Source organism: Typopeltis vanoorti, chromosome 10, assembly GCF_054136105.1.
Source record: "Typopeltis vanoorti isolate ZY-2024b chromosome 10, IOZ_Tvanoo_1.0, whole genome shotgun sequence".
NCBI classification, from domain to species: Eukaryota; Metazoa; Arthropoda; class Arachnida; order Uropygi; family Thelyphonidae; genus Typopeltis; species Typopeltis vanoorti.
In genome coordinates this window covers 70,217,153-70,242,798 of record NC_143558.1, presented here as the reverse complement: position 1 = coordinate 70,242,798, position 25,646 = coordinate 70,217,153, and the positions used below count along the sequence as shown (strand labels likewise).

At 36.6% G+C, this 25,646-nt stretch overlaps 1 protein-coding gene across 1 annotated transcript in view; it reads right to left on the bottom strand.

Annotated features, from left to right (window-relative positions):
• Nucleotides 1-830: 830 nt before the first annotated feature.
• The window catches only part of LOC150102495 (AP-5 complex subunit mu-1-like), a 246,378-nt gene continuing 221,562 nt past the window's right edge, over nt 831-25,646 (bottom strand). The window contains exons 14-15 of the mRNA XM_090399180.1: nt 17,730-17,826; nt 831-953 (exon numbers count right to left, since the gene is read on the bottom strand). Coding sequence (XP_090255306.1) covers nt 856-953; nt 17,730-17,826 — 195 coding nt within the window. The 3' untranslated portion in view covers nt 831-855. The remainder of the gene's footprint in view (nt 954-17,729; nt 17,827-25,646) is intronic.

The following is a 25,646-nucleotide window of genomic DNA, read 5'->3' as shown; positions in this document are numbered from 1 at the left end:
TTTTTTTTAAAGTCTCTGTCTTTTGTGTCCACCAGCTGTTCATTTCTATATCACAGTCGAGCATTCACTAAATCTGTCAATTGTGACTGTGTAAAATTACATCACCATAGCCAGGTATCATAAACATATCAGTACTGGCAGACTGGGTATGTTTATTTGCAGTGCGATGACTTGTCTTTTCCACTTGATTATTTCATTGCACTCAGAATATTAAAAAAAAAAAAAAATCTACAGGTATTTTAATTCCAATGATGTAGAAAAGTATGTACATCCTGCAAATTTTTTGTGCTACTGCTGAATGATGAGCTGTTTCCATCAATGACATAGCTATGAGGTGCAGTCAGGCTTAAGTCTCGCTAGTCAATCACTAATAGCGAAACTACAAACACTTCTGCTATATTCTTCTTATGGTAAAATATCGTTTTATCAAATATTTTATACATCTTTCAGTTCATTTTATCTAAATTATCTAAATTAGCAACATTTTCTGTAAACAAAATCATTAAGATATTTAAATATCTTCTAAGGCACTTCTTATCATATCAATTCACTAGATCTTATTCTTCCTTTGGGTCTCCCCCCCCCCCCTCCCAATCATCCTGACAATAAATAACTGTTCTGCTAACCTTTCTCCCATTCTGTCTAAGATTAGCTGTTCTCACACATTCCTGAATGCTGACAATGTCTAGTTTCTCCTAATATCATTTTTAACATGATTCACTAAAAACTTTACTTACACAGAATCAATTAATTTTCAAATTTATCTGCATATTACATTTCAGCATTCAAATAAAATGAACAGACAGAGGCAGTACAGATATAAAAATAACTAAGCTTATATTTATGTTTAATATTTTATAATTTTACAGTTTTCTTTTCTATTACTGGAATAGCAAACGGAACATCTCCATAGCAATTCCAAATTTTATATTCATCTGTCTGTACTTCACAACCTACAAAGGTAAAGAGATCTTAAGATTAGTTTATTAATATGAAGTTAAAAATTAACTTTTAAAGAATTTTTGTTTTTTAATTAAGCTTGATAAAGAACAAATGCTAAAACTGGCAATATATTACCATATAAATGAAGGATTAAGTCTCGCCAATATATAGCAAACACACACATTTTTATTATTATATAACCACATATAATAAGGAACTATTTATTAAATATAAGCATAGTTGGCATCTTTAGCTCACTTACTAAACAGTTCCATATTTTAGTATTTCCCAAACTATTTTTTTTTTAACAATTTGACAGTGTGAGTAATGACCAATGTCAAGGTGAAGAAGTTTTAGTTTGAAAAATTATAACGAAGTGGTAACAACCACTTCATTATAATCCAGATATCATCTGGATTTGTCTGCCTGCTATCATCAATATCAGATTGACCTATAATATAATTTGTAGCCACAGTCTCGCCACCTTTATGCAGTATGCAGTGGAACAATTTTTGACTTACTTTCCATTTTATTTAGTCTTCTGACCTTTGGAATGCATTTGTGCAGTGATGTTTTTAAATAACTTTTGGTCAGTTCCCACACAGCATTTATCTCCCTCCTGTTTTATTCCTCATTCTATGCTATAGATCCAAGCTGCATCTCCTAAGCTTTCATAATCGCTAGCCTTATGATTCCACATATATCCTTTTCTAACAGAAGTCTTCATATGGATGGTCACTCTTACCATCTGGGGAGAAATGTGACACCCCACTCACAATGACACATCTGATGAAATGATTAGCTCTACAATGCTTGATTCTTGTGTGGCCTTCCTTACATACTGCCTATGATAGTTGTATCAAGGTATTCATTTTCTTTAAACACCCAATTTTTTTTTCTTCATTCCAACCTATATTACTATAATTAAAATCACCCATAATTATCACCCTTCCTTTGTTTGCTAATCCAATTTGCTTAATTTTTTTCATCACCACCTTTCACATTCCCTGGCTTAATGCAGCATCTGACTAAATATCTCTTTCTGTCAATCTCCACCACACCATACTACCTCAAAACCATTGCCACTATTTACATGTTGCATCTCCACTTTGTACAGACATAATTTGCCTGCTATCATCAACAGCACTACCTCCCCTTCTTGTCCTTTCTTCTCACAAAAAACATCATCCCCTTCCATTTCTATTTCCATCAGAATATCATTCTTACACAACCATGTTTCACTTATTCCAACAATTTTGGGCAAATAACTCACTCACTCAAACATCCCCCCTTATTTCTAATGTTCTTGGCATTTGTAAATAACCACAATTCACTCAGGCCATTCCATTCCTATGCTGATGATTCTCATACACACATTCTCTACTATTTCCAACATCCACTCTCCATGTACTCCCCCCCCCCAATTTTCCCATCCATGTTGCATTCCTGTTCTCTTATCATTATATCACACTACTACTATTCTCATTTACAACCCCTTCAATCTCACCAGTTCCTCTCTCCTGATCTTTTGCTTGGCTCTTCATTGCAGCAACAGTTTGACTCATACTAAATCCATTTAAATACAACCTGTCACTTTTGTACAAATCCATCCTTCTCTCAAATGCATCCTGCACAAATTTTATACAACACACTCTTCTCCTCACACATCTCTGCCAACATACTATTCATGATCCATCTCAAATTTCCACTATCATATCTTGGCAACACACTAACTACTCTTCCAACCACACTGTTATTGTTCACATGCCTCAACAACCTCCTGATATCCATCCTCACATAGTTGTTATGTCCAATCAAATCATTTGGTTAGGATGAAGGAAAACAGAAAAAGAAATGACAAATTACTCAAGAATAGCATTGTATGACAATTTCATTATTAGAGGTATGTGATAAATAAGATATTTCATAAGATGTGTTTTTCTGGAACCATCATCACCAACTCGCTTACTTGTCTGCTTTTCTAAAGCATTAATTATTCTATCATTCTCCCTCCAGAAAAACATATCTTATGAAATATCTCGCTTATCACACCTCTAATAATGGAATTGTCATACAATTCTATTCTTGAGTAATTTATCATTTTTTTTTCTCTGTTTTCCTTTATCCTAACCTTTTGCACTCTTTCGTTCTTATCTACCAAACTTCTCATCTTATGCATATTTTTCATCTCACTTTTCATGCCTTGCATTCTGGCAAATACACTATTTGTCAGTCTGTTATTCATTCATATATTCATTATCCTTTGTTTCCACAGTGCCACTTGCTTTTGTTTCAAGCTATACTTTCTTTTACTTTCAGTCTTGCTCTCTTTTGTTCCACGATTATACAGCCATGTACTCCTGTAATCCCACTCTTCCATTCCATCAGTCAGTTTCACATTTACAGATAACTCATAGTTCAACAGAGTATCAAGCTTCTGATATATCCATACCCTCTTTCGTCTCCTGTTCATTCTCTCCACATTCCCCTATGTATATATGTTGCATTCACGACAAGCCATTCTCGAAATGTCCACACCATTAATTATATTTGATTTTCACTCTGTGCAACATGCAGATCTCATTTCTACTGGCATTCTGTCATTGTCCACCACAAGCTTCAAAAAATTAGTAAGAGAAATGCCTGTTTCAAATTCACAAACTCCACAATCATTCAGTTACTCTAAGATATGAAAAATAAACAATACTATACTAAAATGCAAATCCAATCACTAATTTACAACAAAAATAAAAAGTTATCTTTTCAACAGCAACTTTCAATGGCTTTTCACTAAGTTTCCCTCTTTTATTTATTTATTTCATATCCAAACACGAGTGGTACAATATTATATACAACAAATTAGGATACATTACAAATGAGAATAGCTTAAATTTGATAGGTGAATTATACAGGGAATAATAAGTAAAATATGAAGAAAGAAACTATACATAAGTTACATACAATAAATATAGTCAGATGTTCCTCCAGTATACTGCTGCTCTTTCTGTGCAGGATATAAGGTCCTCTTTTGTGCAAGGTGATTGAAGAAAGGGACAAGAAAGAAGGTGTTCCATGCACCGGGTTGTCCCACACTCACAATTATCTGGTGCAGTGAGGTAGCCCCATTTGATGAGGGTTTTGTTTGAATTTGAACAGCATCCTGTTGTTCAAATTCTGAGGCCTTTCAAATTATTCCAGTCCAAGTAGGCACCACGTGGAAAATGTTCGGCTGTTAGAATACCAGTATTATTATCAGGGTATAGTGTAAGCCATTGTTGAAGTCTTTGGAAGGTTTTTAGGTAATTCAACAGCTGCTAGGAAGCTATGTTAGGATCTTAGGCTTTGGGGCACTGTGGTCTGGGGGAATAGTGGGTGGTGTTTCATCATTCAGCTGCTGAGAATGCAGATCTTTGAACTTGGAGGGGGGGGGGGTGCAATACCAGCCAAAGTATACAGGTCTTTTAGTGGTGTTGGTTTCAGGCATCCTGTAATTAAGCAGCAGCTTTCATTCAATGCTGGGTCAAGTTTTTCAGCATAGCAGGATGTGGACCATACCGGGCAGGCATATTCAGTAGAAGAATAGCAAAGGGCTGTCATAAAAATGTGAAAATATTATTGGAGAAAAAATGAGAGTTTGAAGACAAGAATCAAACTCAGTGATGACAAACTCTGCAGAAAACATGGATTTTTTTCCTTTTGTTTTATATTAATCTCATACATGAGAGGATGTATGTCAAAGAAGTTTTTTTTTTGAAGAGATGCAGGATGTAGTCATTTGGCAACAGCCTTCCTTCATGAGGAAGGGCTGTTCCAGCATGTAGAGGTGGACACAATTGAAGAGGAGAAGCAGGCTCAACGTGTTCACAGCTGCACAGTAAAGGGATGCAGGGAAGTTGCTGCTCTTTGTAATTAATGCAACAGAAAGTGGAGGAATGATGGTTGCCAGTTTAGTGGAACAATGACCATTAAAGTACCTGTAGAAGAGATAGTGCTAAAAGAGGTTGAAGTGAATCTGTAAAAAAGGGCTCATTTATGAGCTAAACTGCTCTCTTCTGGACAGTGTCAAGGAATTTTAGGGAAGTTTTTGGTGCACCACCTGAAATATGAGTAGTATTCTAAGCATGTGCAGATTTGGGATTTGTGTGTGTGTATATATATATATATATATATAATTAAGTTGGTTGGGTGTAAAATAGCATCTTGAATGAAAGAGAATGCCCAGTTTTTTTTATGTTGAGAAAACCATTTATGTAATGGGTTTATGCCAGGAGAAACTGGAGGTAAATATTAGTCCAAGCAGAGTGATCTGGTGATTTGTGTATTACTGAGGGTAAGAGTAAGTGAACTGAGATCTCTTTTGTGAGAGAAAAGGCAAGAGTGTGTTTTGATGGCAATGAATGTGACAAGATTGTCTTTTCCCCACAAGATTCACTTTGCCCTACATACTATCCACTGAAGGATAGTATGTAGATAAATCTTTAAGGCACTAGTTGTAAATAATCTTGTGCCTGGGAGAGCAGAATACTATATCGTTTGTCAAATGAGTAGAATGAATGGAGAATACTATCATCTGCAAAAATAGAATTAGTGATGATTGTGAATAGGTCATTTATGTACCGGAGAAAGAGAGTAGGTGGTGGTGAAGCTCAGAGAGAGGGAGCCATCTACCATGACTTGCCGAGAATGACCAGAGAGAAAGCGGGCTACCCAATTACAGAGGGTGGGAGGGAGACCAAAGCATGGCAATTTGTTTATGAGGATTCAATGTCAAACATGGTAGAAAGCTCTGGAAAAAGTGAAAGCACAAGTTTCTCTGAACCTTTCTGTAGCGGGTGATGTAAGCTATGGGGTCAGCTGTGGATTTTAAATGGCCAAATCCATACTGGTGATTGCTGATTAATTGGTAAGTTTCTAAGTAGTGGAGAAACTGGCTATTGATAACTTTCTCCATTATTTTGGAGAGGACAGAGGTGATAACAATTGGTTTTGGAATAGGATGGATGTGAGATTATTTCCACACATTGGAATAAGTAGCAGCTATGCATTATTGATTGCAGACATGATTCAAGACAGGTATTAGCTTTAGAGCACATTGTTTGAGTACAACTGGAGAGATACCATCATGACCAAAAGACATTTTAGTGTTCAAATTATTTAGTAGTTTTCTGATGCCTTTTTGTTGAAAAGCAGATATGATGGCACATGGTGCTTGTATTGCAGTATGGTAGGAGGCAATTTCTTATGTATCTATGCAAGAGGTCAGCTTTATCTTTGGGTGAGGTAACAGTGGTACCATCAGGATGAGAGAAAGATGGAAGTTGCACTGAAGAGCCTTAGCAAGGAACCAAAAGGCCCAGCTTCCATTTGGACAGGAGACAAGTTTTCTGCTGTTGCCAACGATTTTGGATCTGCTGATGACTGTTTTGCATATATGTTGTATGCTTTGGTAAAGGCAGAGTATGAAGCTGGAGATCTTGATGCAAGCCACCTGCAGTAAGCTGAATTTTTTTCTTTGACTGCTTTGATGCATTTTCTGTTGAACCAGGACTTGGAAAGCAGGTGAGCATTTTGGGTTGAGTGGGAGGATGAAGACCTTTATGCCAGTGAGGATAATTTCTGTGACTAGTTCAGAGCAGGTGTTAAGATTGGATGAGCAAAAGCAGTGGTCAAACTGTGGAAAGGAGAAACCAAAATTCCAGAGGATACAAGGTTGAGAGTGGTTGGAGGCAAGGCATTTTGAGAGAAGTGACCTCTGCAGTGCATCTGGAAGGAGAACTATTCAAAAACAGAGAATCCAGTTTGGAGAGTAAAGAGGATTATTGGGAATTTGAGTAGCTAGATGGACAATCTGCATTATGTCATGACTTATAGCAAAAACTTCTGCTTCTTGTCCTTCTTGGTGATGCTGGAAAAGGGGAGCCAGTTAGGATTGTGAATGTTGAGATTGCCTAGGAAGTTGGTCTCGCTATATGGATAGCTGGAGTGCAGATGGTTGAGTTTTATTAAAAGGAATGTGAAGTATTAGTGTTTGGTGACTGTTAAATGCAACAAAGGAGCGTTATTACTAAATGGGACAAGGAAACCTTGAGTGAGAGAAAATCAAAAGCAGGGGATTCTAAATTAGCCATTCTCTGGCAGGCTAGTGATTAAAAAAATTTGCCATTTTCATCACATATGGGCCAGTTCAACTGTCATATTCTTTGTCTTCATTATCAGCATATGGAAAATAAGGACCATCAGAGGATGCCAATGTCCCATCCTTCTCTCACTTATTTATCTATCTTGTTTGTTTCCATGGTGCTAAAAGTGCTCAACTTTCCACCTTTTTTTTTTTTGCAGGGGGGGGACTCAAATATGTCAATTAATAGGTGCTATGATTATTGACAGATGGCAGCACTGTGACTTGAACTCCTAAGTCATTTGGTTGTTGTGGTTAAGTATAGTTCGGACACCGTTTGCAGGTCTCTGCTTGGCGTCTTGCCAAGAATAGTTGATTCATGCTGAAGGGGAGAAAGAATTGAAGGACGTACGAACTGGTCGCCAATACGCAAAATCACGTGCTTTATAGGTAAAATTTTCCAACTGTTATGCAAGCAACATAGTTAACTACAATAATCATAACAGAGAAGTTAATTTTCCGACCTGTAATAATAAACTCATCCCACAATACAGACTGATTACCCTATTATCGGAATGGATTCTCCTTTTTCTGACATGCGCAGAAGTGTCGAAGGGTCTCTAATCTGTGGGCGAACAATATGAGTTTTGAGATGCTGGAAAAAAAAACTGAGTAGTTAGTATATCCACTCTCCAGCTAAAAGGCTGGGGGTTTGAATTCCACCATGAGCATGGATGTTTGTGATTGTCTGAAAAAATACTAGTGGTGGTGGGCAGTAGATGATATTGGTGTAGAAGATGAAGTTTGCTAGTGGTAGATTGAGTGGTGGAGAGCTGTAGAGTAGGTGCCCTCCCTCGACGAGTCTTTGGACTCCTTGGAGGTGTCACGTAATAAAAGTGCTACTCTCAATTCATGCTGCACTACTCGCGATGGGGAAAAAAATTCAAAATAGTTGTGTTTGTCAATATTTAGTTCCCAAATGTTATTTCGTTAAATAACTCACTTTTGCAATAGTGAAGGATTGTCTTGAGAGCCATGAGATGTCCCCCCACTGAATGCTTAACTGAACTTATTCATAAGCTAGTAGCCCAAAAGATTAAAAAAAAAAAAAAAAAAAAAATTGAAACTTTTATTTATATAGATATAGACAGATAGAGATAATCAAAATGTTTTTCCTTATCTCCTGATAAGCAAAACAAAGAATCCTGCAGCATCCTTTCATCATGCCAGAAAACTCAGTTTAAATGATTTGGCACAGTTATTATAGGAAGTGTTTTTTAAAATGCTTTTATATTGTCCTTTTTTTTTTGACATTCAGATAAACAATGGTCAGGTGTCACCATACCAAAAAAAAGTAAATTATCATTATTTGTTTATATGTTATGTCTATTTGTTTGTATGAATTCCTAGTGAAACACAACATTTAATTTGAATGTTCAAAGTAGTAAATGCTGGATTGTCTAATGGGGGGAGGGGAGGAATAACACTAACAGCTTGCTTGCTTGCTGTTTAGTAAATACAGGTAACCCTCGTATAATGCGGTACTCATACAATGCGGCCTACAAATTGTAGTAACCCTTGTTGAACACGGTAGTACTTATACAAAGCGGTTTCGATATAAGACAGTCTACAAACTGTAGTAACCCTTTAGCTTTTCATATATTTTTCAATGCGCGACTTAAAAATAAAATTTTATCTTAGTTAAATTTGCATCTGCCCATATTGCACATGTAGTTATAAGTAGCGAATTTATATTCGGGGAAATATCCTTTAGCACACGTACGTCAACTGTTTACCGTATAAAGTATTTATTTATTGTTGAAAATTGACTTCGTTTTATGCCAGGAAATTGCATCATGAATGTGTTAATCTCAAGCTGAGCACTTTATTTTTTGGTGAGTTACATAAAATATGTAATGCTTTTTTTTTATGTAAAAAAATATATTATTACAGTAATGGCCACTTAGAGCGCTTCTGCAATACGGTTAAAAATGAAATTAGTGAATTAATTGATGGGGAAATAGTTTTAAATGAGGAACTGGTACAATTAATAAATGAAGTCAAACCAAACGGCGGGAAAAGTTCTGCCAAAGATTCTGATTAATCCGTTAAAGAAATTAGCAGAAGGATTGGACTTGGCAAGAAAATTATTTTATGGATAATGATCTCTCAATGGAGCACTCCGGAAAATTCACGAAACAATTGGATATTTGTTTAGCTCTGTATTATGAACTTAATAAAAAATTGCAGCATAGTGGTAAGCAAGATCTTATTACTGACTTCTTGATAACTAAACCAACCGAAGTATACAATGAGAATTATACTAATGTGAAGAGATTTCAAGTGATGAGGACGTCCAGCCACTCATAAATAAAGAACATCTACGAAATGTTAGTTTTGAAGAGAGTGATGATGATTAAAATACTTTATTTTGGCTAAAACATTTATTTATTATGTGCAGTGAAGTTTACATACAATTTATATTTTTTTACAATGTATTTGTTTCATAGTTTATTTGTTTTCTTAACTTACATGAATTACCTGAATTAAATATATTTTTGTTGGATATGTCATTGTTTATATATAAAAAAGAAAAAGATTTCAGAACCTAACTCTACTTTTTCTATGTGATCTGAGTCTCGCAAAAATGTCGCATTATATAACGCGATTTATATAATGCGACATTTTTGTGGAACCTAACATCTGCGTTATATGAGGGTTAACTGTACATTGATTCATTAATTTCCTTGCAGAATATTTCAGGTATTATGTAAGCATACTCGAGAAGATGCTATGGTAAATTGTTGGAAGGGAAACTTGGAGAACAACAAGCTAGGTTCAGATCAATTAGAGGTTGTCAAGATCAGATTTTCACTTTGAGACAAAGGATCTGTATTTAGGTTTCGTAGTTTTGATAAAAAAAAGCACATGACAAAGAGAAAATTTTGTGGACATTTTACTAAAATTGTGAGGACAACACAGTGTATTATGGTAATGATGGAGAGAACAATGACTTGTAAAATTAAGGATGTTTTGATTCCATCATACAAGGCTTTGATCAGGCCACATATGGATTACTGTGTACAGATTTGGTGGCCTGGTTTTCAAAAAGATGATGAGATGTTGGAGGATTCAGAGATGACTAAGTTGGTTTTGTTGGAAGTTTTTTCCCACTTGGTTAGCTATAATAAATTTAGTTTAATCCTTTCTCCGAGTGTAAGCAAACAAAGTTTGCACCTGAAGTATCTTCAGGACTGAGGCAACTCATGGTAAAGGCAAACCAAGCTCTCATCACTACTTGTCTTAGTATTTCCCATAATGCAAAGCACATCTCCTTGCAGACATGTATAATACTATGCATTAAGGGAAAGGCCACTACCCAGACCAGTTTTGACCTTTATTGAATGTTCAAGTACAGGTCAAACTCCAAAAACTGAGCGTTGTTCCCCTCAGTAACAAGCTCACCCTGCCACTGAGAACTCTTGGAACTGGTTGGCTCTACACCATGGCAGGCTCACCCCACCACGGAGATATGAGCGGCAGAGCAGCTCATTTGCTCATATCTCAAGGGGTAACAGCAACAGCCGTGCCTCAGTTAACTTCACATGCTACAGCATTGCCATTCATTACCCCTCCACCCTGGACCTGGGTGACAGCAACAGCCAAGCCTCAGTTAAAACTTCATGGGCTACAGCATTGCCATTCATCACCCAAGCTTCCAACCAATTTCGACCTTTTCTTGAGGTCTCGTCAGTGGGAGACAGACCCAGAGGTGGTGATACTAAGATGGAAGTAATGGAGAAGTCATATTTACCTATACGAGTTGCCAAAAGGTGTCTCACCTTATTAGTAAATTACTCTGAATTTAGAGAAAGATGTTGGAAGTTTTTTCCCACTTGGTTAGACTAATAAATTTAGTTTAATCCTTTGTCCAAGTGTAAGCAAACAAAGTTTGCACCTGAAGTGTTTTGCATTATGGGAGATGATACTAAGACAAGTAGTGATGAGAGCTTGGTCCACTTTAATCACAAGTTGCCTCAGTCCTGAAGATACTTCATGTGCCAACTTTGTTTGCTTACACTTGGAGAAAGGTGTTAAAAGTTTATTTTTCATGTTGTTTATTATTTTAACAGTATAATAGAACACAGAAACTAAGTAAATAATTAATTTATTAACTTGATGCTGATATTTTGCTGGTATTATAACCAGCATCTTCAGAGCACAAAAACACTGTTTGTCACAATACGCGAGACTAAAACAACATGGTGTACTTGAACAAAATTGTAGCAGCAACACAAAGACTAGAGTCCTGATTTTGGTGCTCTCTATCTGGGAGAAAAAAAAAAAAAAAGCTATCATATATTACTAGAGTCCTAGAAAAGTGCTAGTTTTTTCTTAATATGACTGTCTCCCAGATCTTCGGCAAGTTAATACAGCCATATTTGTTGAGATTTGGAGTGTGTTTTAGGGCTTCTGTTGCCTCTAAGAACAATCTCTCTGATTTATATGGGTTTCTGTGTAGTACTTTTGTGTTTTTCCAGTTGATCCTGTGTGCAGGGGTATCCAGAGCATGGTCTGCTAGGCCCGACTTCCCATAATGATATTTCCGGATGTATCGTTTATGTTCGCTGATGCGGATATTCACAGTTCTTCCTGTTTGACCGTAGTAGGCTTGATTGCATGAGCAGGGTACTTGGTAGACTCCTGGATGTGATAAAGGAGGAATGCTGTCCTTGGGTGAGCGGATGAGGGTGGCTAATTTGCTACATGGTCTGAATGTAGTGCGTAGTTTATGTTTATTGAGAATTCTTGAGATCTTTTCGGATGTGACTGTTTTGTTGTAGTTCTCTGTGGTGGATGGTGGGAGGGGTTTCTTAGGAGTGTTTAGTATTTTGTTTATTTTTTGTGGATTGTAGCCGTTGGCCAAGAAGGTGTGGCGTAAGTGAGTCAGTTCAGCAGTAAGAGCCTTGTCATTTGAACAGATTGCTCTCGCTCTATGGGTTAGCGTTTTTAATATGCCATATTGTTGAGAAGGATGATGATGTGATTGTTTGTGTAAGTATCTGCCTGTATGTGTGGGTTTTCTGAAAACTGAAAATGATAAGGAACCATCTGGGAGACGTGTGATGAGTGTATCCAGGAAGGGCAGACAGTTGTTGGCTTCCAGTTCCATAGTAAAGTGGATTTTTGGATGTTGGCTATTTAAATGTGCTAAGAATGTTTTCAATGTCTCAGGGCCATGTGGCCAAATAGCAAGCACATCATCAACATAGCGTAGCCAAAGTGTTGGTTTGAGAGTGGCTGTATTGATTGCTTGTTTTTCCAGGTGTTCTATGTAAAAGTTGGCTAGGGTGGGAGAAAGGGGGGAGCCCATGGCTGTCCCATCAATTTGTTTGTATATTTTCCCTTTCCATGTGAAATATCCTGCATGTATTGTGAATTTGAATAGTTCAAATATATCAGGGGGGAAGTGTGACTTCAGTAGATTGAGGGTTTCTATTAGTGGTACATTTGTGAAGAGGGAAGTGATGTCAAAGCTTACTATTAAATCTGAGCTTTTTAGGGTGAGGTGTTGTAAGATGCTTTTTAGGTGTGCTGAATTTTTGATAAAGGAGGGAGAATTGTTAGTGAGAGTGGCTAGTAGCTTCGCTAAATGTCTAGCCAGTTTGTATGTGGGACTATTTATACTGTCCACAATTGGGCGTAGGGGTGTGCCTGGTTTGTGAATTTTTGGCGATCCATAGATCCTCGGTGTTTTAACATGGAAGGGTTTGAGTTTGTTAATTGTGTCTTTGGGCCAGGAAGTGACTTTTTTTAATAATTTTCTTGCCTTATTCTTTTGTGTGTTGGTGGGATTGCGATCTATAATTTTGTATGTTGCCTGATCTTGTAATAGTGTGTGCATTTTGTTTTCATATTCAGTTGTGTCCATCACCACGTTGCATTTCCTTTGTCTGCTTTTGTTATGGTAATCTGGCTGTTGTTGTGTAGCTCTTTTATAGCAATGAATTCCTTATGTGGGATATTATTTTTTGGAGTCTTGGACTTGATTAGGATGTTGGCCACATCTAAACGTATGTTGTTAGCTATTGTTGGAGGCAGGTCGTAAATTCCTCGTTCGATGGACGCCATTATTTCGGCTTTTGGAACTTGCTTGGGAGTTATGGCAAAGTTGTGCCCTCGACTTAAATCAGTCGTGGCTTCTTTGCTTAAGGTGAGTGACGATAGATTCACGACGACGAGATAGATCGCAATCCCACCAACACACAAAAGAATAAGGCACAAAAATTATTAAAAAAAGTCACTTCCTGGCCCAAAGACACAGTTAACAAACTCAAACCCTTCCATGTTAAAACACAGAGGATCTATGGATCACCAAAAATTCACAAACCAGGCACACCCCTACGCCCAATTGTGGACAGTATAAATAGTCCCACATACAAACTGGCTAGACATTTAGCGAAGCTACTAGCCACTCTCACTAACAATTCTCCCTCCTTTATCAAAAATTCAGCACACCTAAAAAGCATCTTACAACACCTCACCCTAAAAAGCTCAGACTTAATAGTAAGCTTTGACATCACTTCCCTCTTCACAAATGTACCACTAATAGAAACCCTCAATCTACTGAAGTCACACTTCCCCCCTGATACATTTGAACTATTCAAATTCACAATACATGCAGGATATTTCACATGGAAAGGGAAAATATACAAACAAATTGATGGGACAGCCATGGGCTCCCCCCTTTCTCCCACCCTAGCCAACTTTTACATAGAACACCTGGAAAAACAAGCAATCAATACAGCCACTCTCAAACCAACACTTTGGCTACGCCATGTTGATGATGTGCTTGCTATTTGGCCACATGGCCCTGAGACATTGAAAACATTCTTAGCACATTTAAATAGCCAACATCCAAAAATCCACTTTACTGTGGAACTGGAAGCCAACAACTGTCTGCCCTTCCTGGATACAGTCATCGCACGTCTCCCAGATGGTTCCTTATCATTTTCAGTTTTCAGAAAACCCACACATACAGGCAGATACTTACACAAACAATCACACTATCATCCTTCTCAACAATATGGCATATTAAAAACGCTAACCCATAGAGCGAGAGCAATCTGTTCAAATGACAAGGCTCTTACTGCTGAACTGACTCACTTACGCCACACCTTCTTGGCCAACGGCTACAATCCACAAAAAATAAACAAAATACTAAACACTCCTAAGAAACCCCTCCCACCATCCACCACAGAGAACTACAACAAAACAGTCACCATCCCTTACATTAAAGGCACATCCGAAAAGATCTCAAGAATTCTCAATAAACATAAACTACGCACTACATTCAGACCATGTAGCAAATTAGCCACCCTCATCCGCTCACCCAAGGACAGCATTCCTCCTTTATCACATCCAGGAGTCTACCAAGTACCCTGCTCATGCAATCAAGCCTACTACGGTCAAACAGGAAGAACTGTGAATATCCGCATCAGCGAACATAAACGATACATCCGGAAATATCATTATGGGAAGTCGGGCCTAGCAGACCATGCTCTGGATACCCCTGCACACAGGATCAACTGGAAAAACACAAAAGTACTACACAGAAACCCATATAAATCAGAGAGATTGTTCTTGGAGGCGACAGAAGCCCTAAAACACACTCCAAATCTCAACAAATATGGCTGTATTAACTTGCCGAAGATCTGGGAGACAGTCATATTAAGAAAAAACTAGCACTTTTCTAGGACTCTAGTAATATATGATAGCTTTTTTTTTTTTTTTCCCAGATAGAGGGCACCAAAATCAGGACTCTAGTCTTTGTGTTGCTGCTACAATTTTGTTTAAGTACACCATGTTGTTTTAGTCTCGCGTATTGTGACAAACAGTGTTTTTGTGCTCTGAAGATGCTGGTTATAATACCAGCATCAAGTTAATAAATTAATTATTTACTTAGTTTCTGTGTTCTATTATACCGTTAAAATAATAAACAACATGTTCGACGAACACATAAGTCTGTCCACAAGTTTATTTTTCACTTGGTTAGAATATAATAAATTTAGTTTAATCCTTTATCCAAGTGTGAGCAAACAAAGTTTGCACCTGAAAGTATCTTCAGGACTGGGGTAAGGTAGTGCAACACCAGGGCGACTCCTTGCAAAGGTGGAGCGATTAAACTAAATTTATTATAGTCAAACTGAGGGGGAGGAATGGGGAGAAAGTTGAGAGGAGAAAGAAGAAACTTGTAAAAACACTAGATTTGAAGACCTGCCAATTGAATTTCCTTTAGAAAATACATAAGAGGGAAGAATATTCCAAAAGATCATAGTAGATGGAATAAAGAGAAGAAATTTTTTTTATTAAGTTTGGGGGTGAACTGATGAAGAGGTATCGAGCAATCACTGCATGAGGTTTAACAGATGTAGAAGAGGATGGAAGAATAATTACCAATGATTCTGATGAAGTGACCATGGAAATATCTGTAGAAAAATTCAAACAGCAACTAGACACATGTGTGATAAACCCCAAATGTGAGAGTATTATTCAATGACAAGATAGATTTATTATTTATGAATAGTTGTCCATAAGAAAAATAATGCTCAAAGAGAATCAAATTTCTTCAATGCTACCAAGAAGCCAATATAGTTTATCAAGAAGTGAAATGTGTCATTAAAAGTAAAACTAGAAAAAAAAAAAAAAGAAAAGAAATTAGACAGGATCAAGTTTTTCAAGTATTGAAATCAGAGTTGTCAGAATTGTTTCTACATGCATTACACATGGATCTTCATTCTACTTAGCAACTAATGCTGGATTATCACAGGTCTTGCATTCTTTTGCTTGCTTATGCTCTTTCTTCTGTGTATTAATCACTCTCCATTTAAGTGAGAATCCTGATTTTGCTAATGAAGATACAGTCCATTCCCCTTTCTTTGACAAACCTTGCACTACACAAATCACCAAACTCTGATAGCCTTGTTAATTTCAATACCAATGCTTTCTTATTTCACAAAATGGGATCGGGAAAGGAAATTACCTTTGACAACACACCCAAACAAGATTTCTCTTCTTGAAATAACTACAGTCTCTAATCTTTCTTAGAATAAACATATTACATGTATAAACTCCTTAAGCATCTAAGAACTTAGGAGAAAAAAATCTATGTCCTAGTCATTACTTTACTTCTGTCTCTAATTGAACCACTATTAACTCTAAATCAGTCTGCTCATTGAATAATATTCATATATTTGGACTTGGATGTATCCCTAAGAGCTCACTAAAAAAAAAAAAAAATCCCTGACCCAGTACAGAAGATAAACAGTTATGGTGATTAAAGACCCACCTTTCATCAATATACTACATTCTTATCATACAAATAGCTAGTTGCTGCTGTTTGAATTTTCTACAGATATTTCTCTGGTCACTTCATCAGAACTGCATTAGTAATTCTTCCACCTTCCTCTAAATATGTAAAAACACATGTACTCCTGTAAAAACTACTCTTTCCTTCACAGGATTATATGCACACAGGAAAAAAAGTAATAAAAATACCCCCCCCCCCCCCACACACATATATACATTTGACATCTGCTAATTTCATAATTACTAATCAGAAGAAATTCTTCTCCCAAATTTTCAGCTTTGAGGTTCTCTTCTAAGTAGTTATTCACTTTTTTTTGCTTTAGCATCAAGGATTAATTGATACTAAACTTCACCTTTGGTATCAATCACCAAGCTTATTAGACAAAGTTTTCTCCTACTCATTACATTCCATCTAGTACCATCTTCTGGATCACCTCATACATATTTCCTACAGATCATCAAAATCAATGTAAATAAGTTTTTCCTTCTCAACTTTTCACAAATCCACAGCATTTAAGAAATAAACTATACTTTGAATAAATAACTTTCATGTGTGAGAATGCTATATAAACAATAAAATATCTTCTGTCAAACAACATGAAATATCATTATGACAAAGGATATAAACATAATTAGTCCAAGCAGAACATGACATGCCACTAGCTGTCGTTCCTTTTCTGAAACATTTTCACTGCTTCCATATACATTAACTTATCATCATCATCAAATTCCTGCCATGTACCCTCAAGGGGTGTGCAGGATATGATAGTACTACATGAAAAATTTACATCATTACTAACTTCCTATTTACAATTTTCCTCCAAATCAGTCTTTTAATTGTCAAGACTTCAACATTCTCAGATCTTATATTTCTATCGTCTAAGGCACTTTGTACCGTATCAATCCACCTATATCTTAGTCTTCCTACCAACCTGGCAGAGAACATTTGTTTTGGTAATCTTTCCTCGCCCATTCTGTTTAAGTGATCATACCATCTGAGATTAGCTCTGTTGATGCATTCCTGGATACCGACAATGTCAAGTTCTTTCCTAATATCCTTGTTTTTAATATGATATTGCCATTGATGCCATCTGTTCATGCCTCTAATCTTTCTCAGGACTCTCATATCTGCAGTCTCTAGTCTTGACCAAAGACCTTGACCTTCTCACCCAGCTCTCATATCCATAAGTTAAAACTGGTTTGAACACTGTCTGAGATATGGGGGCGCCATAGGTGTCGGAGCCCCTCTAATACTACATAAGAATAATAGTTTATTTTAAAGCAAACAAAACATACTTACTGGTTTGAATTTTTATTTTATTTGGAGAAGTTACTGTTATTTCCTTAGGATCTACAAAACAACCACTCATGGTAAAGTTTGCTTGCTTGAAAAACAGCTGAAAAATAAGTATTAAATAAAAATTTTAATATTCCTCACAAGTGATACTGCATTTTTTTTCAATATATAATGTTTGATATAATAAATTTAGTTTAATCCTTTATCCAAGTGTGAGCAAACAAAGTTTGCGCCTGAAAGTATCTTCAGGACTGGGGTAAGGTGGTACAACACCAGGGCGACTCCTTGCAAAGGTGGAGGAAGCTACCAACACTCCTATCTCAGTATCTCCCATAATGCAAAACACATCTCCTTGCGTATATGTCTAATGTTATGCATTAAAGGAAGGGCCACTACCCAGACTAGTTTCGACCTTTATTGAGGTCTCTTCAGAGGGAGCCAGGCCCAAGTGGAGATACCAGTGAGAATGTTTGAATAATAGTTCATTATTCAAAGGCAAGAAGAAAAAGACAAATTTCGAATATCAATATTATTATATGGCTCCAACATGGAGGCTGAGAACTTATGGGAGGAGGATCCATTCCATACTACACTACATTAACCGATATCGCCATTCAGTACATTAAATGTATTTTTGTCAGTTACCTGCATGTTTTCTGTGTGTTTTTGGTGATTATGGTAGAACTAAACCTGAATTTCTAGGAGAAAAAACCCTGCTACCTCTCTATGAGACTAATTCAGTGGAAAACACCTTTACAGATTTCTTGTTTCTTGATAAGAATTTTTATAAAAAAATGAACACTGATCTTTTCCAAACAAACAGTTAGAAAGAAGAAAGAATTCTTGCCAGGATTCAGAATGATAAGTTATTTATGTATTAAGGAATGAAAATTCGAAGAAACTTGAATAAGAATTAAATATAGTAGAATATTAGTTATCTAAAAATGTAGGATGTTTTCTTTAAATTGTATATTAACTTCTGTACATTTTAGTTATTAGTAGATGGTTTGTGAAATCAGTATCAAATTTATGCAATTTAGTGTAAGTAATATCAGAGTTAACCGCAGAGGCATTACAAGTGTTATTTTCCCATCTAAACTTCTACTGGAATCCTTTAAGATCTCCCCACCCACATGAAGGGTTTGATATAGTTCCACTGCTGCTAATTAGTGAGATGTTTATATGTAGCACAGTGACCTTTAAAAAAACATCTTGTAAATTTTACTTCCTTGTTAGATTTACTTCTTTTCCATGAAAAAAGCTTTAAATCTCTTGCTAACACATATAGATCTCATCTGTTTGTGTATTATTCCCTGTCAGGTCCTACGAGCAAGAAGGAATTTCAGCTGTTAAATCTTCTTCCTCAGGTTCTTCACATTTTGCCATTTCAAGGAGGTCTTCACTTCTGAGCTCTCTATTGTGTGTTTGAAACAGATCAGTGACATTAGCTTTAGAAACCTCAAGCTGCAGATGGTTAGTAATATTAATGATGGCTTCTGTTTTCGTTTGTGTGAGCTCTGCTGGTTCTTGAAATCCTTAAAAATTATCAATAAACTGAGCACAGTAGTACTGCTGTATAGGTGCATGCATGGTTTGAAATGTTGTATATATAAATGTTAAGCATCTATTTATTGCAATTAATATTTATATTTTCAATTTTGTTGATACTTGAAACAAAAGAACTCACAAAGTGAGAACTGTGTGTGTGTGTGTGTGTGAGAGAGATTAGAAATTTGTTGACTATTTCATTATTGCAGCTATAGTGACACTTTTTTAGAATCTTTCTGTTATTTGAATATTATGCTGTTCCATTTCTGTACTAAATTATGTCTTTCACATTTTAGCAAAAATTAAAGATAAAGTTATTTAATGTGAGTGAGTCTTCCATCTTTTATTTTTTTAATAACATCTCCTGTAAGGAGATGTTATTAAACTGAACAACAATGGTCTGGGGACTGATCACTGGAGAACACCACTTGTTACCTTAAATCTAACAAATTTACATTCCCAATATACTATTTGTTGATACCTGATTATATATTCAATCCAAGTTTATATTCCAATCGCATATTCTCTAGTTTATGCAACAGCTTTTCAGGTGGCATCCTGTCAAATGCCTTAAAATTAGAGAGAAGGTCATCAACAACCAACTTTGAATCACCTAAAGACATCAACTAATCAGTGACCAGCAGTATGGATTCTGCCACTCATGATCTGCAGCTGATCTTGCTTTCACCACTCACCTATGGACTGACTCAGGCCATAGAGAAATTTGGAGAAACTCATATGGTTGCCCTTGACATCTCAAAGGCTTTTGATTGGGTTTGGCACAGGGGCCTACTCACCAAACTGCCATACTATAGTTTGCCCTTCTCACTTTTGCAACTGGATCACTAACTTTCTCACTGTTCGCAGACTACGTGTCATGGTGGACAGCTTACTCTCCTCAGCTTTCCCCACCAATGCAGGAGTTTCCCAGAATTCTGTTCTCTCACCCACTCTCTTCCTCTTATATATAAACGACCTGCTCTCACAGACTTCTAATCCTATCCATAGCTTTGCCAATACAGTACACTCCATTCTTCCTTTTCATCTGACAAACCTGTTAGTGCTCAAGTATGAGAATCCTCAAGATTTACCATGATCAGAGACCTGAACTCAGATCTCCTAGCTATATCCCAGTGGGGCAAGGACAACCCTATAAACTTCAATGCCACCAAAACCCAGTTCTGTCTGATCTCTCACAAGAAAGAGCTTGCATTCCCCCCCGCCCCCATTTACCTTTAGTAATACTGAGATAATCAAACACAATCAGATTTCTCTTCTTGGACTACTTGCACCTCCGATCTTTCCGGCACAACCATATTTCAATTATAGCTTCTGCAACTGCCAAAACACTTGGTACACTTTTTCACACAAGACACTACTTCACACCTTCACAGCTGCTAACTCTCTAATATTGCTTACATATTTGGGGTAGTGCACCAAAATCCTTTCTAAGATTGCTTGATTCTATCCAAAAGAGGACAATCGAGCTAATTAATGATCCCTCACAAATGTTCAGTTTCTGCCTTGTGCCTCTTTTACAGATACTTTTATGGACAGTGCTTTGCTGAATTGACCACTATTATTCCCCCACTCTCCTCCAAAATCATTAAAACAAGAGCCACTGCTAACCACTACCCTTTTACAGTTCACCTTAAAACTCAGACCAATTTTGCTGCTACTCTTTGATTCCTGCTACTTTCCTTTGGAACAGTCTCTCCCGGTCTGCCTTCCTCAAAGACTATAACCCTCAGCTGTTCAAGCAAAATGTGAACAGACTCCTGCTTTCTTCTATTCTCTTGTCCACACATGGCACAGGTCTTGTGGCCTTTCATGTATGGATCCGATTTAAAAAAAAAAAATGATCTTCCTTTGACAAAATTATGCTCATCTTTGCAAAGTATAGCTTGTCTGTCAACCCATTTCTGTATGCAAGTTCCTACGTATAGCTTGTCTATCAATCCATTTCTATATCCAAGTTCCTAGCAACTTCTCCAAAATCTTCACAACTGCTCCATGATACTGATGGGTCATTAGTTACACATCAGTTTTTGCACCAACATTGTACAACAGGACTGTCATACATTCTTTCCATTCCTGAGTGATCTTTCCTGAGCCAAGACTCAAATTATACAAACATGTCAAGGTTACCTTTAGCCAGTTCAGCTGAACATTCCTTTAGCATACATGCTGATATCCCATCTATCCTGACTGCTGAATTCTTATCTAGGTATGCAACAATCTTGAACCTCCTCGTGCACCTGTATCTGTTCATTTTATGTGGTGGTAGACATGCACTGAATGAAAAGATACACTGTACCTTCTGAAATAATTTGTTACTTACATACCATGTTACATACACCAAGTTGATCTCAGTGAGGTGATCTTCTTATCTGAACAATCGCATCTACTTCAGACATGGATACTGTATGCATTCACTAAAGCTATGCTTTCACGTTCATTTTTTCTTTCTTTCTTTCACATACAGTGTAACAACAAAATTCTTATGGGTTAACTTTAGCCCATAAGAACTTTTGCACAGCCAATTTCTTTTCATACTCTATGTTAGCTTTCCATACAATACTTGTAACTTTTATGGCCTGCACTTTATTTATTTCATATCTTCTCTCATCCTTAATCTGGTGCTCCATGCGTTAAGGCCTAAGTGCTGGGAGGACATCATGTTGGAGGTTTAATGGAATATTTACAGCACTAGGAAAGGATTAAAATTAGTTTTTAATTCTTTCCTTTAAATTAACGATGCCAAGAAATTATATTCTTGGTTAAGCAAACAATGTTTGCATGTTTAGTAAGGTCGAAACTGGTCTAGGTATAATGCATAGCATTATACACATCTGAAAGGGTATTTGTTTTGCATTTTGGAATACTAAAGCATATGAAGTGAAGTCATTAGCTGTTCATTAAGTATTTTCATGAATGGCTTCAGTCATGCAGATACTTCATGACTGGGCCATTCGTGACCCAGAGGCCATTCTTGGAAGTTCTGTAAGAGTGTGGTGAAGATGGGTGTGAGGAGTAGAATTTTTACATGGAGAGTTGTCAGTGAATGGAATGCATTACCAGAATATGTTGTTAATGTAGGGGGTGTTAAGCATTTTAATATTTGATATGATAAATTTGTTATTAGTTAAATGAACCACCCACGATGAGTCTGCTGACTCCACAGAGAGTGTAATAATAACTATTACTGTCATTATAAAATTTCATTTCTAATGGAAAAGAAAGAAAACCTTTTACTATTGGAACATAGAATTTTTAGAAAAAAATACACAGCAATCCTGAATAGAAGATGCTCATGTTATCTCATAATATTCAAATTACGTTCTGCATGAAATCCCAATTTTTATCAGGATTTTATTTTTTTTTGAAACATTCCATGTAACATAATCCCACCTAATGCAACCAGTTTTAGAAATTTGCCTATTATGAGCCTGTTTTTAGTAAATAAGAGTGTGTTTTTGTTGATAGGGAAACTATCTTTTAAATTTTCAAAAGAGCATGTGACACAGACAAGAAATTTTGAGAGTAGCACTAAAAATATTTTTTATTACAAAATAAAGTAAAAAATATAATGTTGCTAAGGCATATTCATCATCAACAAATTCCTGATATATACCCTCAAGGGGTGTACAAAAATTACATCATTACTAACTTCCTATCTACAATTTTCCTCCAAATCAGTCTGTTACTTGTCAAGACTCCAACATTATCAGATCTTACATTTCTATCGTCTAAGGCACTTTGTACCGTATCAATCCACCTATATCTTGGTCTTCCTCTGGGTCGTTTTCCTGCCAACCTGGCAGAGAACACTTGTTTTGCTAATCTTTCCTCTCCCATTCTGTTTAAGTGACCATACCACCTGAAATTAGCTCTGCTAATGCATTCCTGGATGCTGACAATATCAAGTTCTTTCCTAACATCCTCGTTTTTAATATGATATTGCCATTGCTGCCATCTGTTCATGCCCCTAATCTTGCTGGTCTCTAGTCTTTGGTCAAGTGTTTTACTTCTGACCCAGCACTCAGATCCATAAGTTAAAATTGGCTTGAATATTGTTTTGTATACAGCTAATTTAGTGTTCTGGCTAATTACTCTCTTATTCCATATAAATTTATTCAGTTGACTTCCTACTATAGACAAAAGAACCAACTTTGTTGATTCTCTTGTCTATTTCCACATTTAATTTAGAATCTTCACTAAATATCGTGCCTAAGTAGCTGAAATGTCTTACTTCTTCCACAGGTTCTCCATTCACAATGCAGTTGATATTTTCTGCTTCTGCCTATTTTCCTTGTCTTGTTATTGCTGACCTTCATACCATATCTATTACAACAGTTATTCACTTTAGTCAGGGAATCTTGCAGACTTGTAGCGGATTTATTTAGAAGAATAACATCATCCACATAAAGCAAAGAACTGAGATTAACATCTCCAATACCACATTCCTTCATAAAGTGATCCATATAAATAATAAATGGGATAATGTACATCCTTGTCTGACACCAGATTTAACATTAAACCACCTTCCAGTACTTCTTTCAATTCTAACTGCAGACTTACAACTCAAATAAAGACTAAGTATTGCTTGAAATAATTCCTCATTGACACCATATAACTGTAGCATTTCAAACAGCTTCTCTCTTGGCACCTTGTCATATGCCTTTTCCAGATCTACAAAACTTAAATACAAATCCTTGTCATATTCCCATGATATCTCAACTATCTATCATAAAGTGCTGATCCTGACAGCCTCTATTTGGCCTGAATCCAGCTTGCTCTTCTACAATCCTTCTCAACCGTTTCTCAAGTATACTTGTATATATCTTACCAGGAACATTCAGAAGAGAAATATCTCTTGTAATTCTCACATTGTTTTATGTCCCTTTTCATATATGGTTACTATGAGAGCTCTACTCCAATCATCTGGAATTTGTCCCTCTGTCCAGGCCTTCTGAACTATGCAGTGCAGCCACTGTAAGACTTTTATACCACCATACTTCAGCATTTCTGGTCGAATATCATCTACTCCTGCTGCCTTTCCACATTTCGGGCTTTTGATGGCTTTTTCTACTTCAAGTATGGCTATGTATTCCTGACTGCATGCCTGGTCAGTGTTTTTTACCACTGTGCTGTCATCACTGCTTGTTCCAAAGTAATTACTCCATATTCAAAGGATATCTTTTTCTCCTGTTTTCATGTCACCTTTATCATTTCTAATTCCTTTTACAGCACTCTTTCCTCCAGAATATCTGATTAACTTCTTGATATTTATTTTCTATGTTCTTACCAAAGTCCTCCCATGACTTTTGTTTAGCTAGTTTTACACAGTGTTTAGCTTTCTTACATTTGCCATATTCTCTAAGAGCACAAGCTGACTTATTTGCCAGGAACTTTTGATATGCTTTTTTGTTTTCTTTCACTGCCACTTTAACTTCCTGTGTCTACCATGGAGTTCTGAGTTTTCTATCCTTACAAAGCTAAACATATCTGCATTCACCACACTGTCAGGCAATGCATTCCACTCACCAACCACTCTCCATGCAAAGAACCTGCTCTTATTTTCTTGCTCACCTTTCCTTATACAGTTTCAGGGATGTCCCCTTGTTCCACCTCCTTTTTCCATTATATGAAATATTTCTGTTGCATTCACTTGGTAACAATTCCTTACCAATTTAAACATCTCAATCATATTTCCCTCTTTTCCCCCTAGGCTTTCCAAATTGCATTCCTTCAATCTGTTTTGATACCCTACATTCCAAAGACCAGTTACCACCTTTTTGAATCTCCTCTGGACTCTTTCTAACATATCACCATGAAAACCAGATGAATAAATCTGTGTACAATAATCCATATGAGGCATGATCGAGAACAATGGAACAATAACTTCTCTTTATTTCTGCATATCAAGACCTTAACATCATTGCCATTATCTGATGTGAGAGTTTACAATTTGTGTAATGTGGTCTCTGAATTATAGGTCCTTGTCCACAACCACCACCACCACTCCAAGGTCTCTTCTCTCAACTTCCTCCAAAATTTCCCCAACAAGTGTATACTTTGCATTCCATTGTTGCCTACCAAATTTCACAAACTTACACTTGGCAATACTGAATTGATAGTTCCATACTGTTGCTCACTCATACAATCTATTCAAGTCCTTCTGTAAGGCCACAACATCTGCTTGATTCCTTATCAATCTCCCCTGCTTTGCATCATCTGCAAACAGTTGCATATCACCAGTTAAACCCATCCCAATATCATTAATATACAAGATAAATAACAATGGTCCCAAAAGAAGCCCGAGGCACACAACTAGCGACACTTTCCTCTTCCATGATATAGCACCCCATA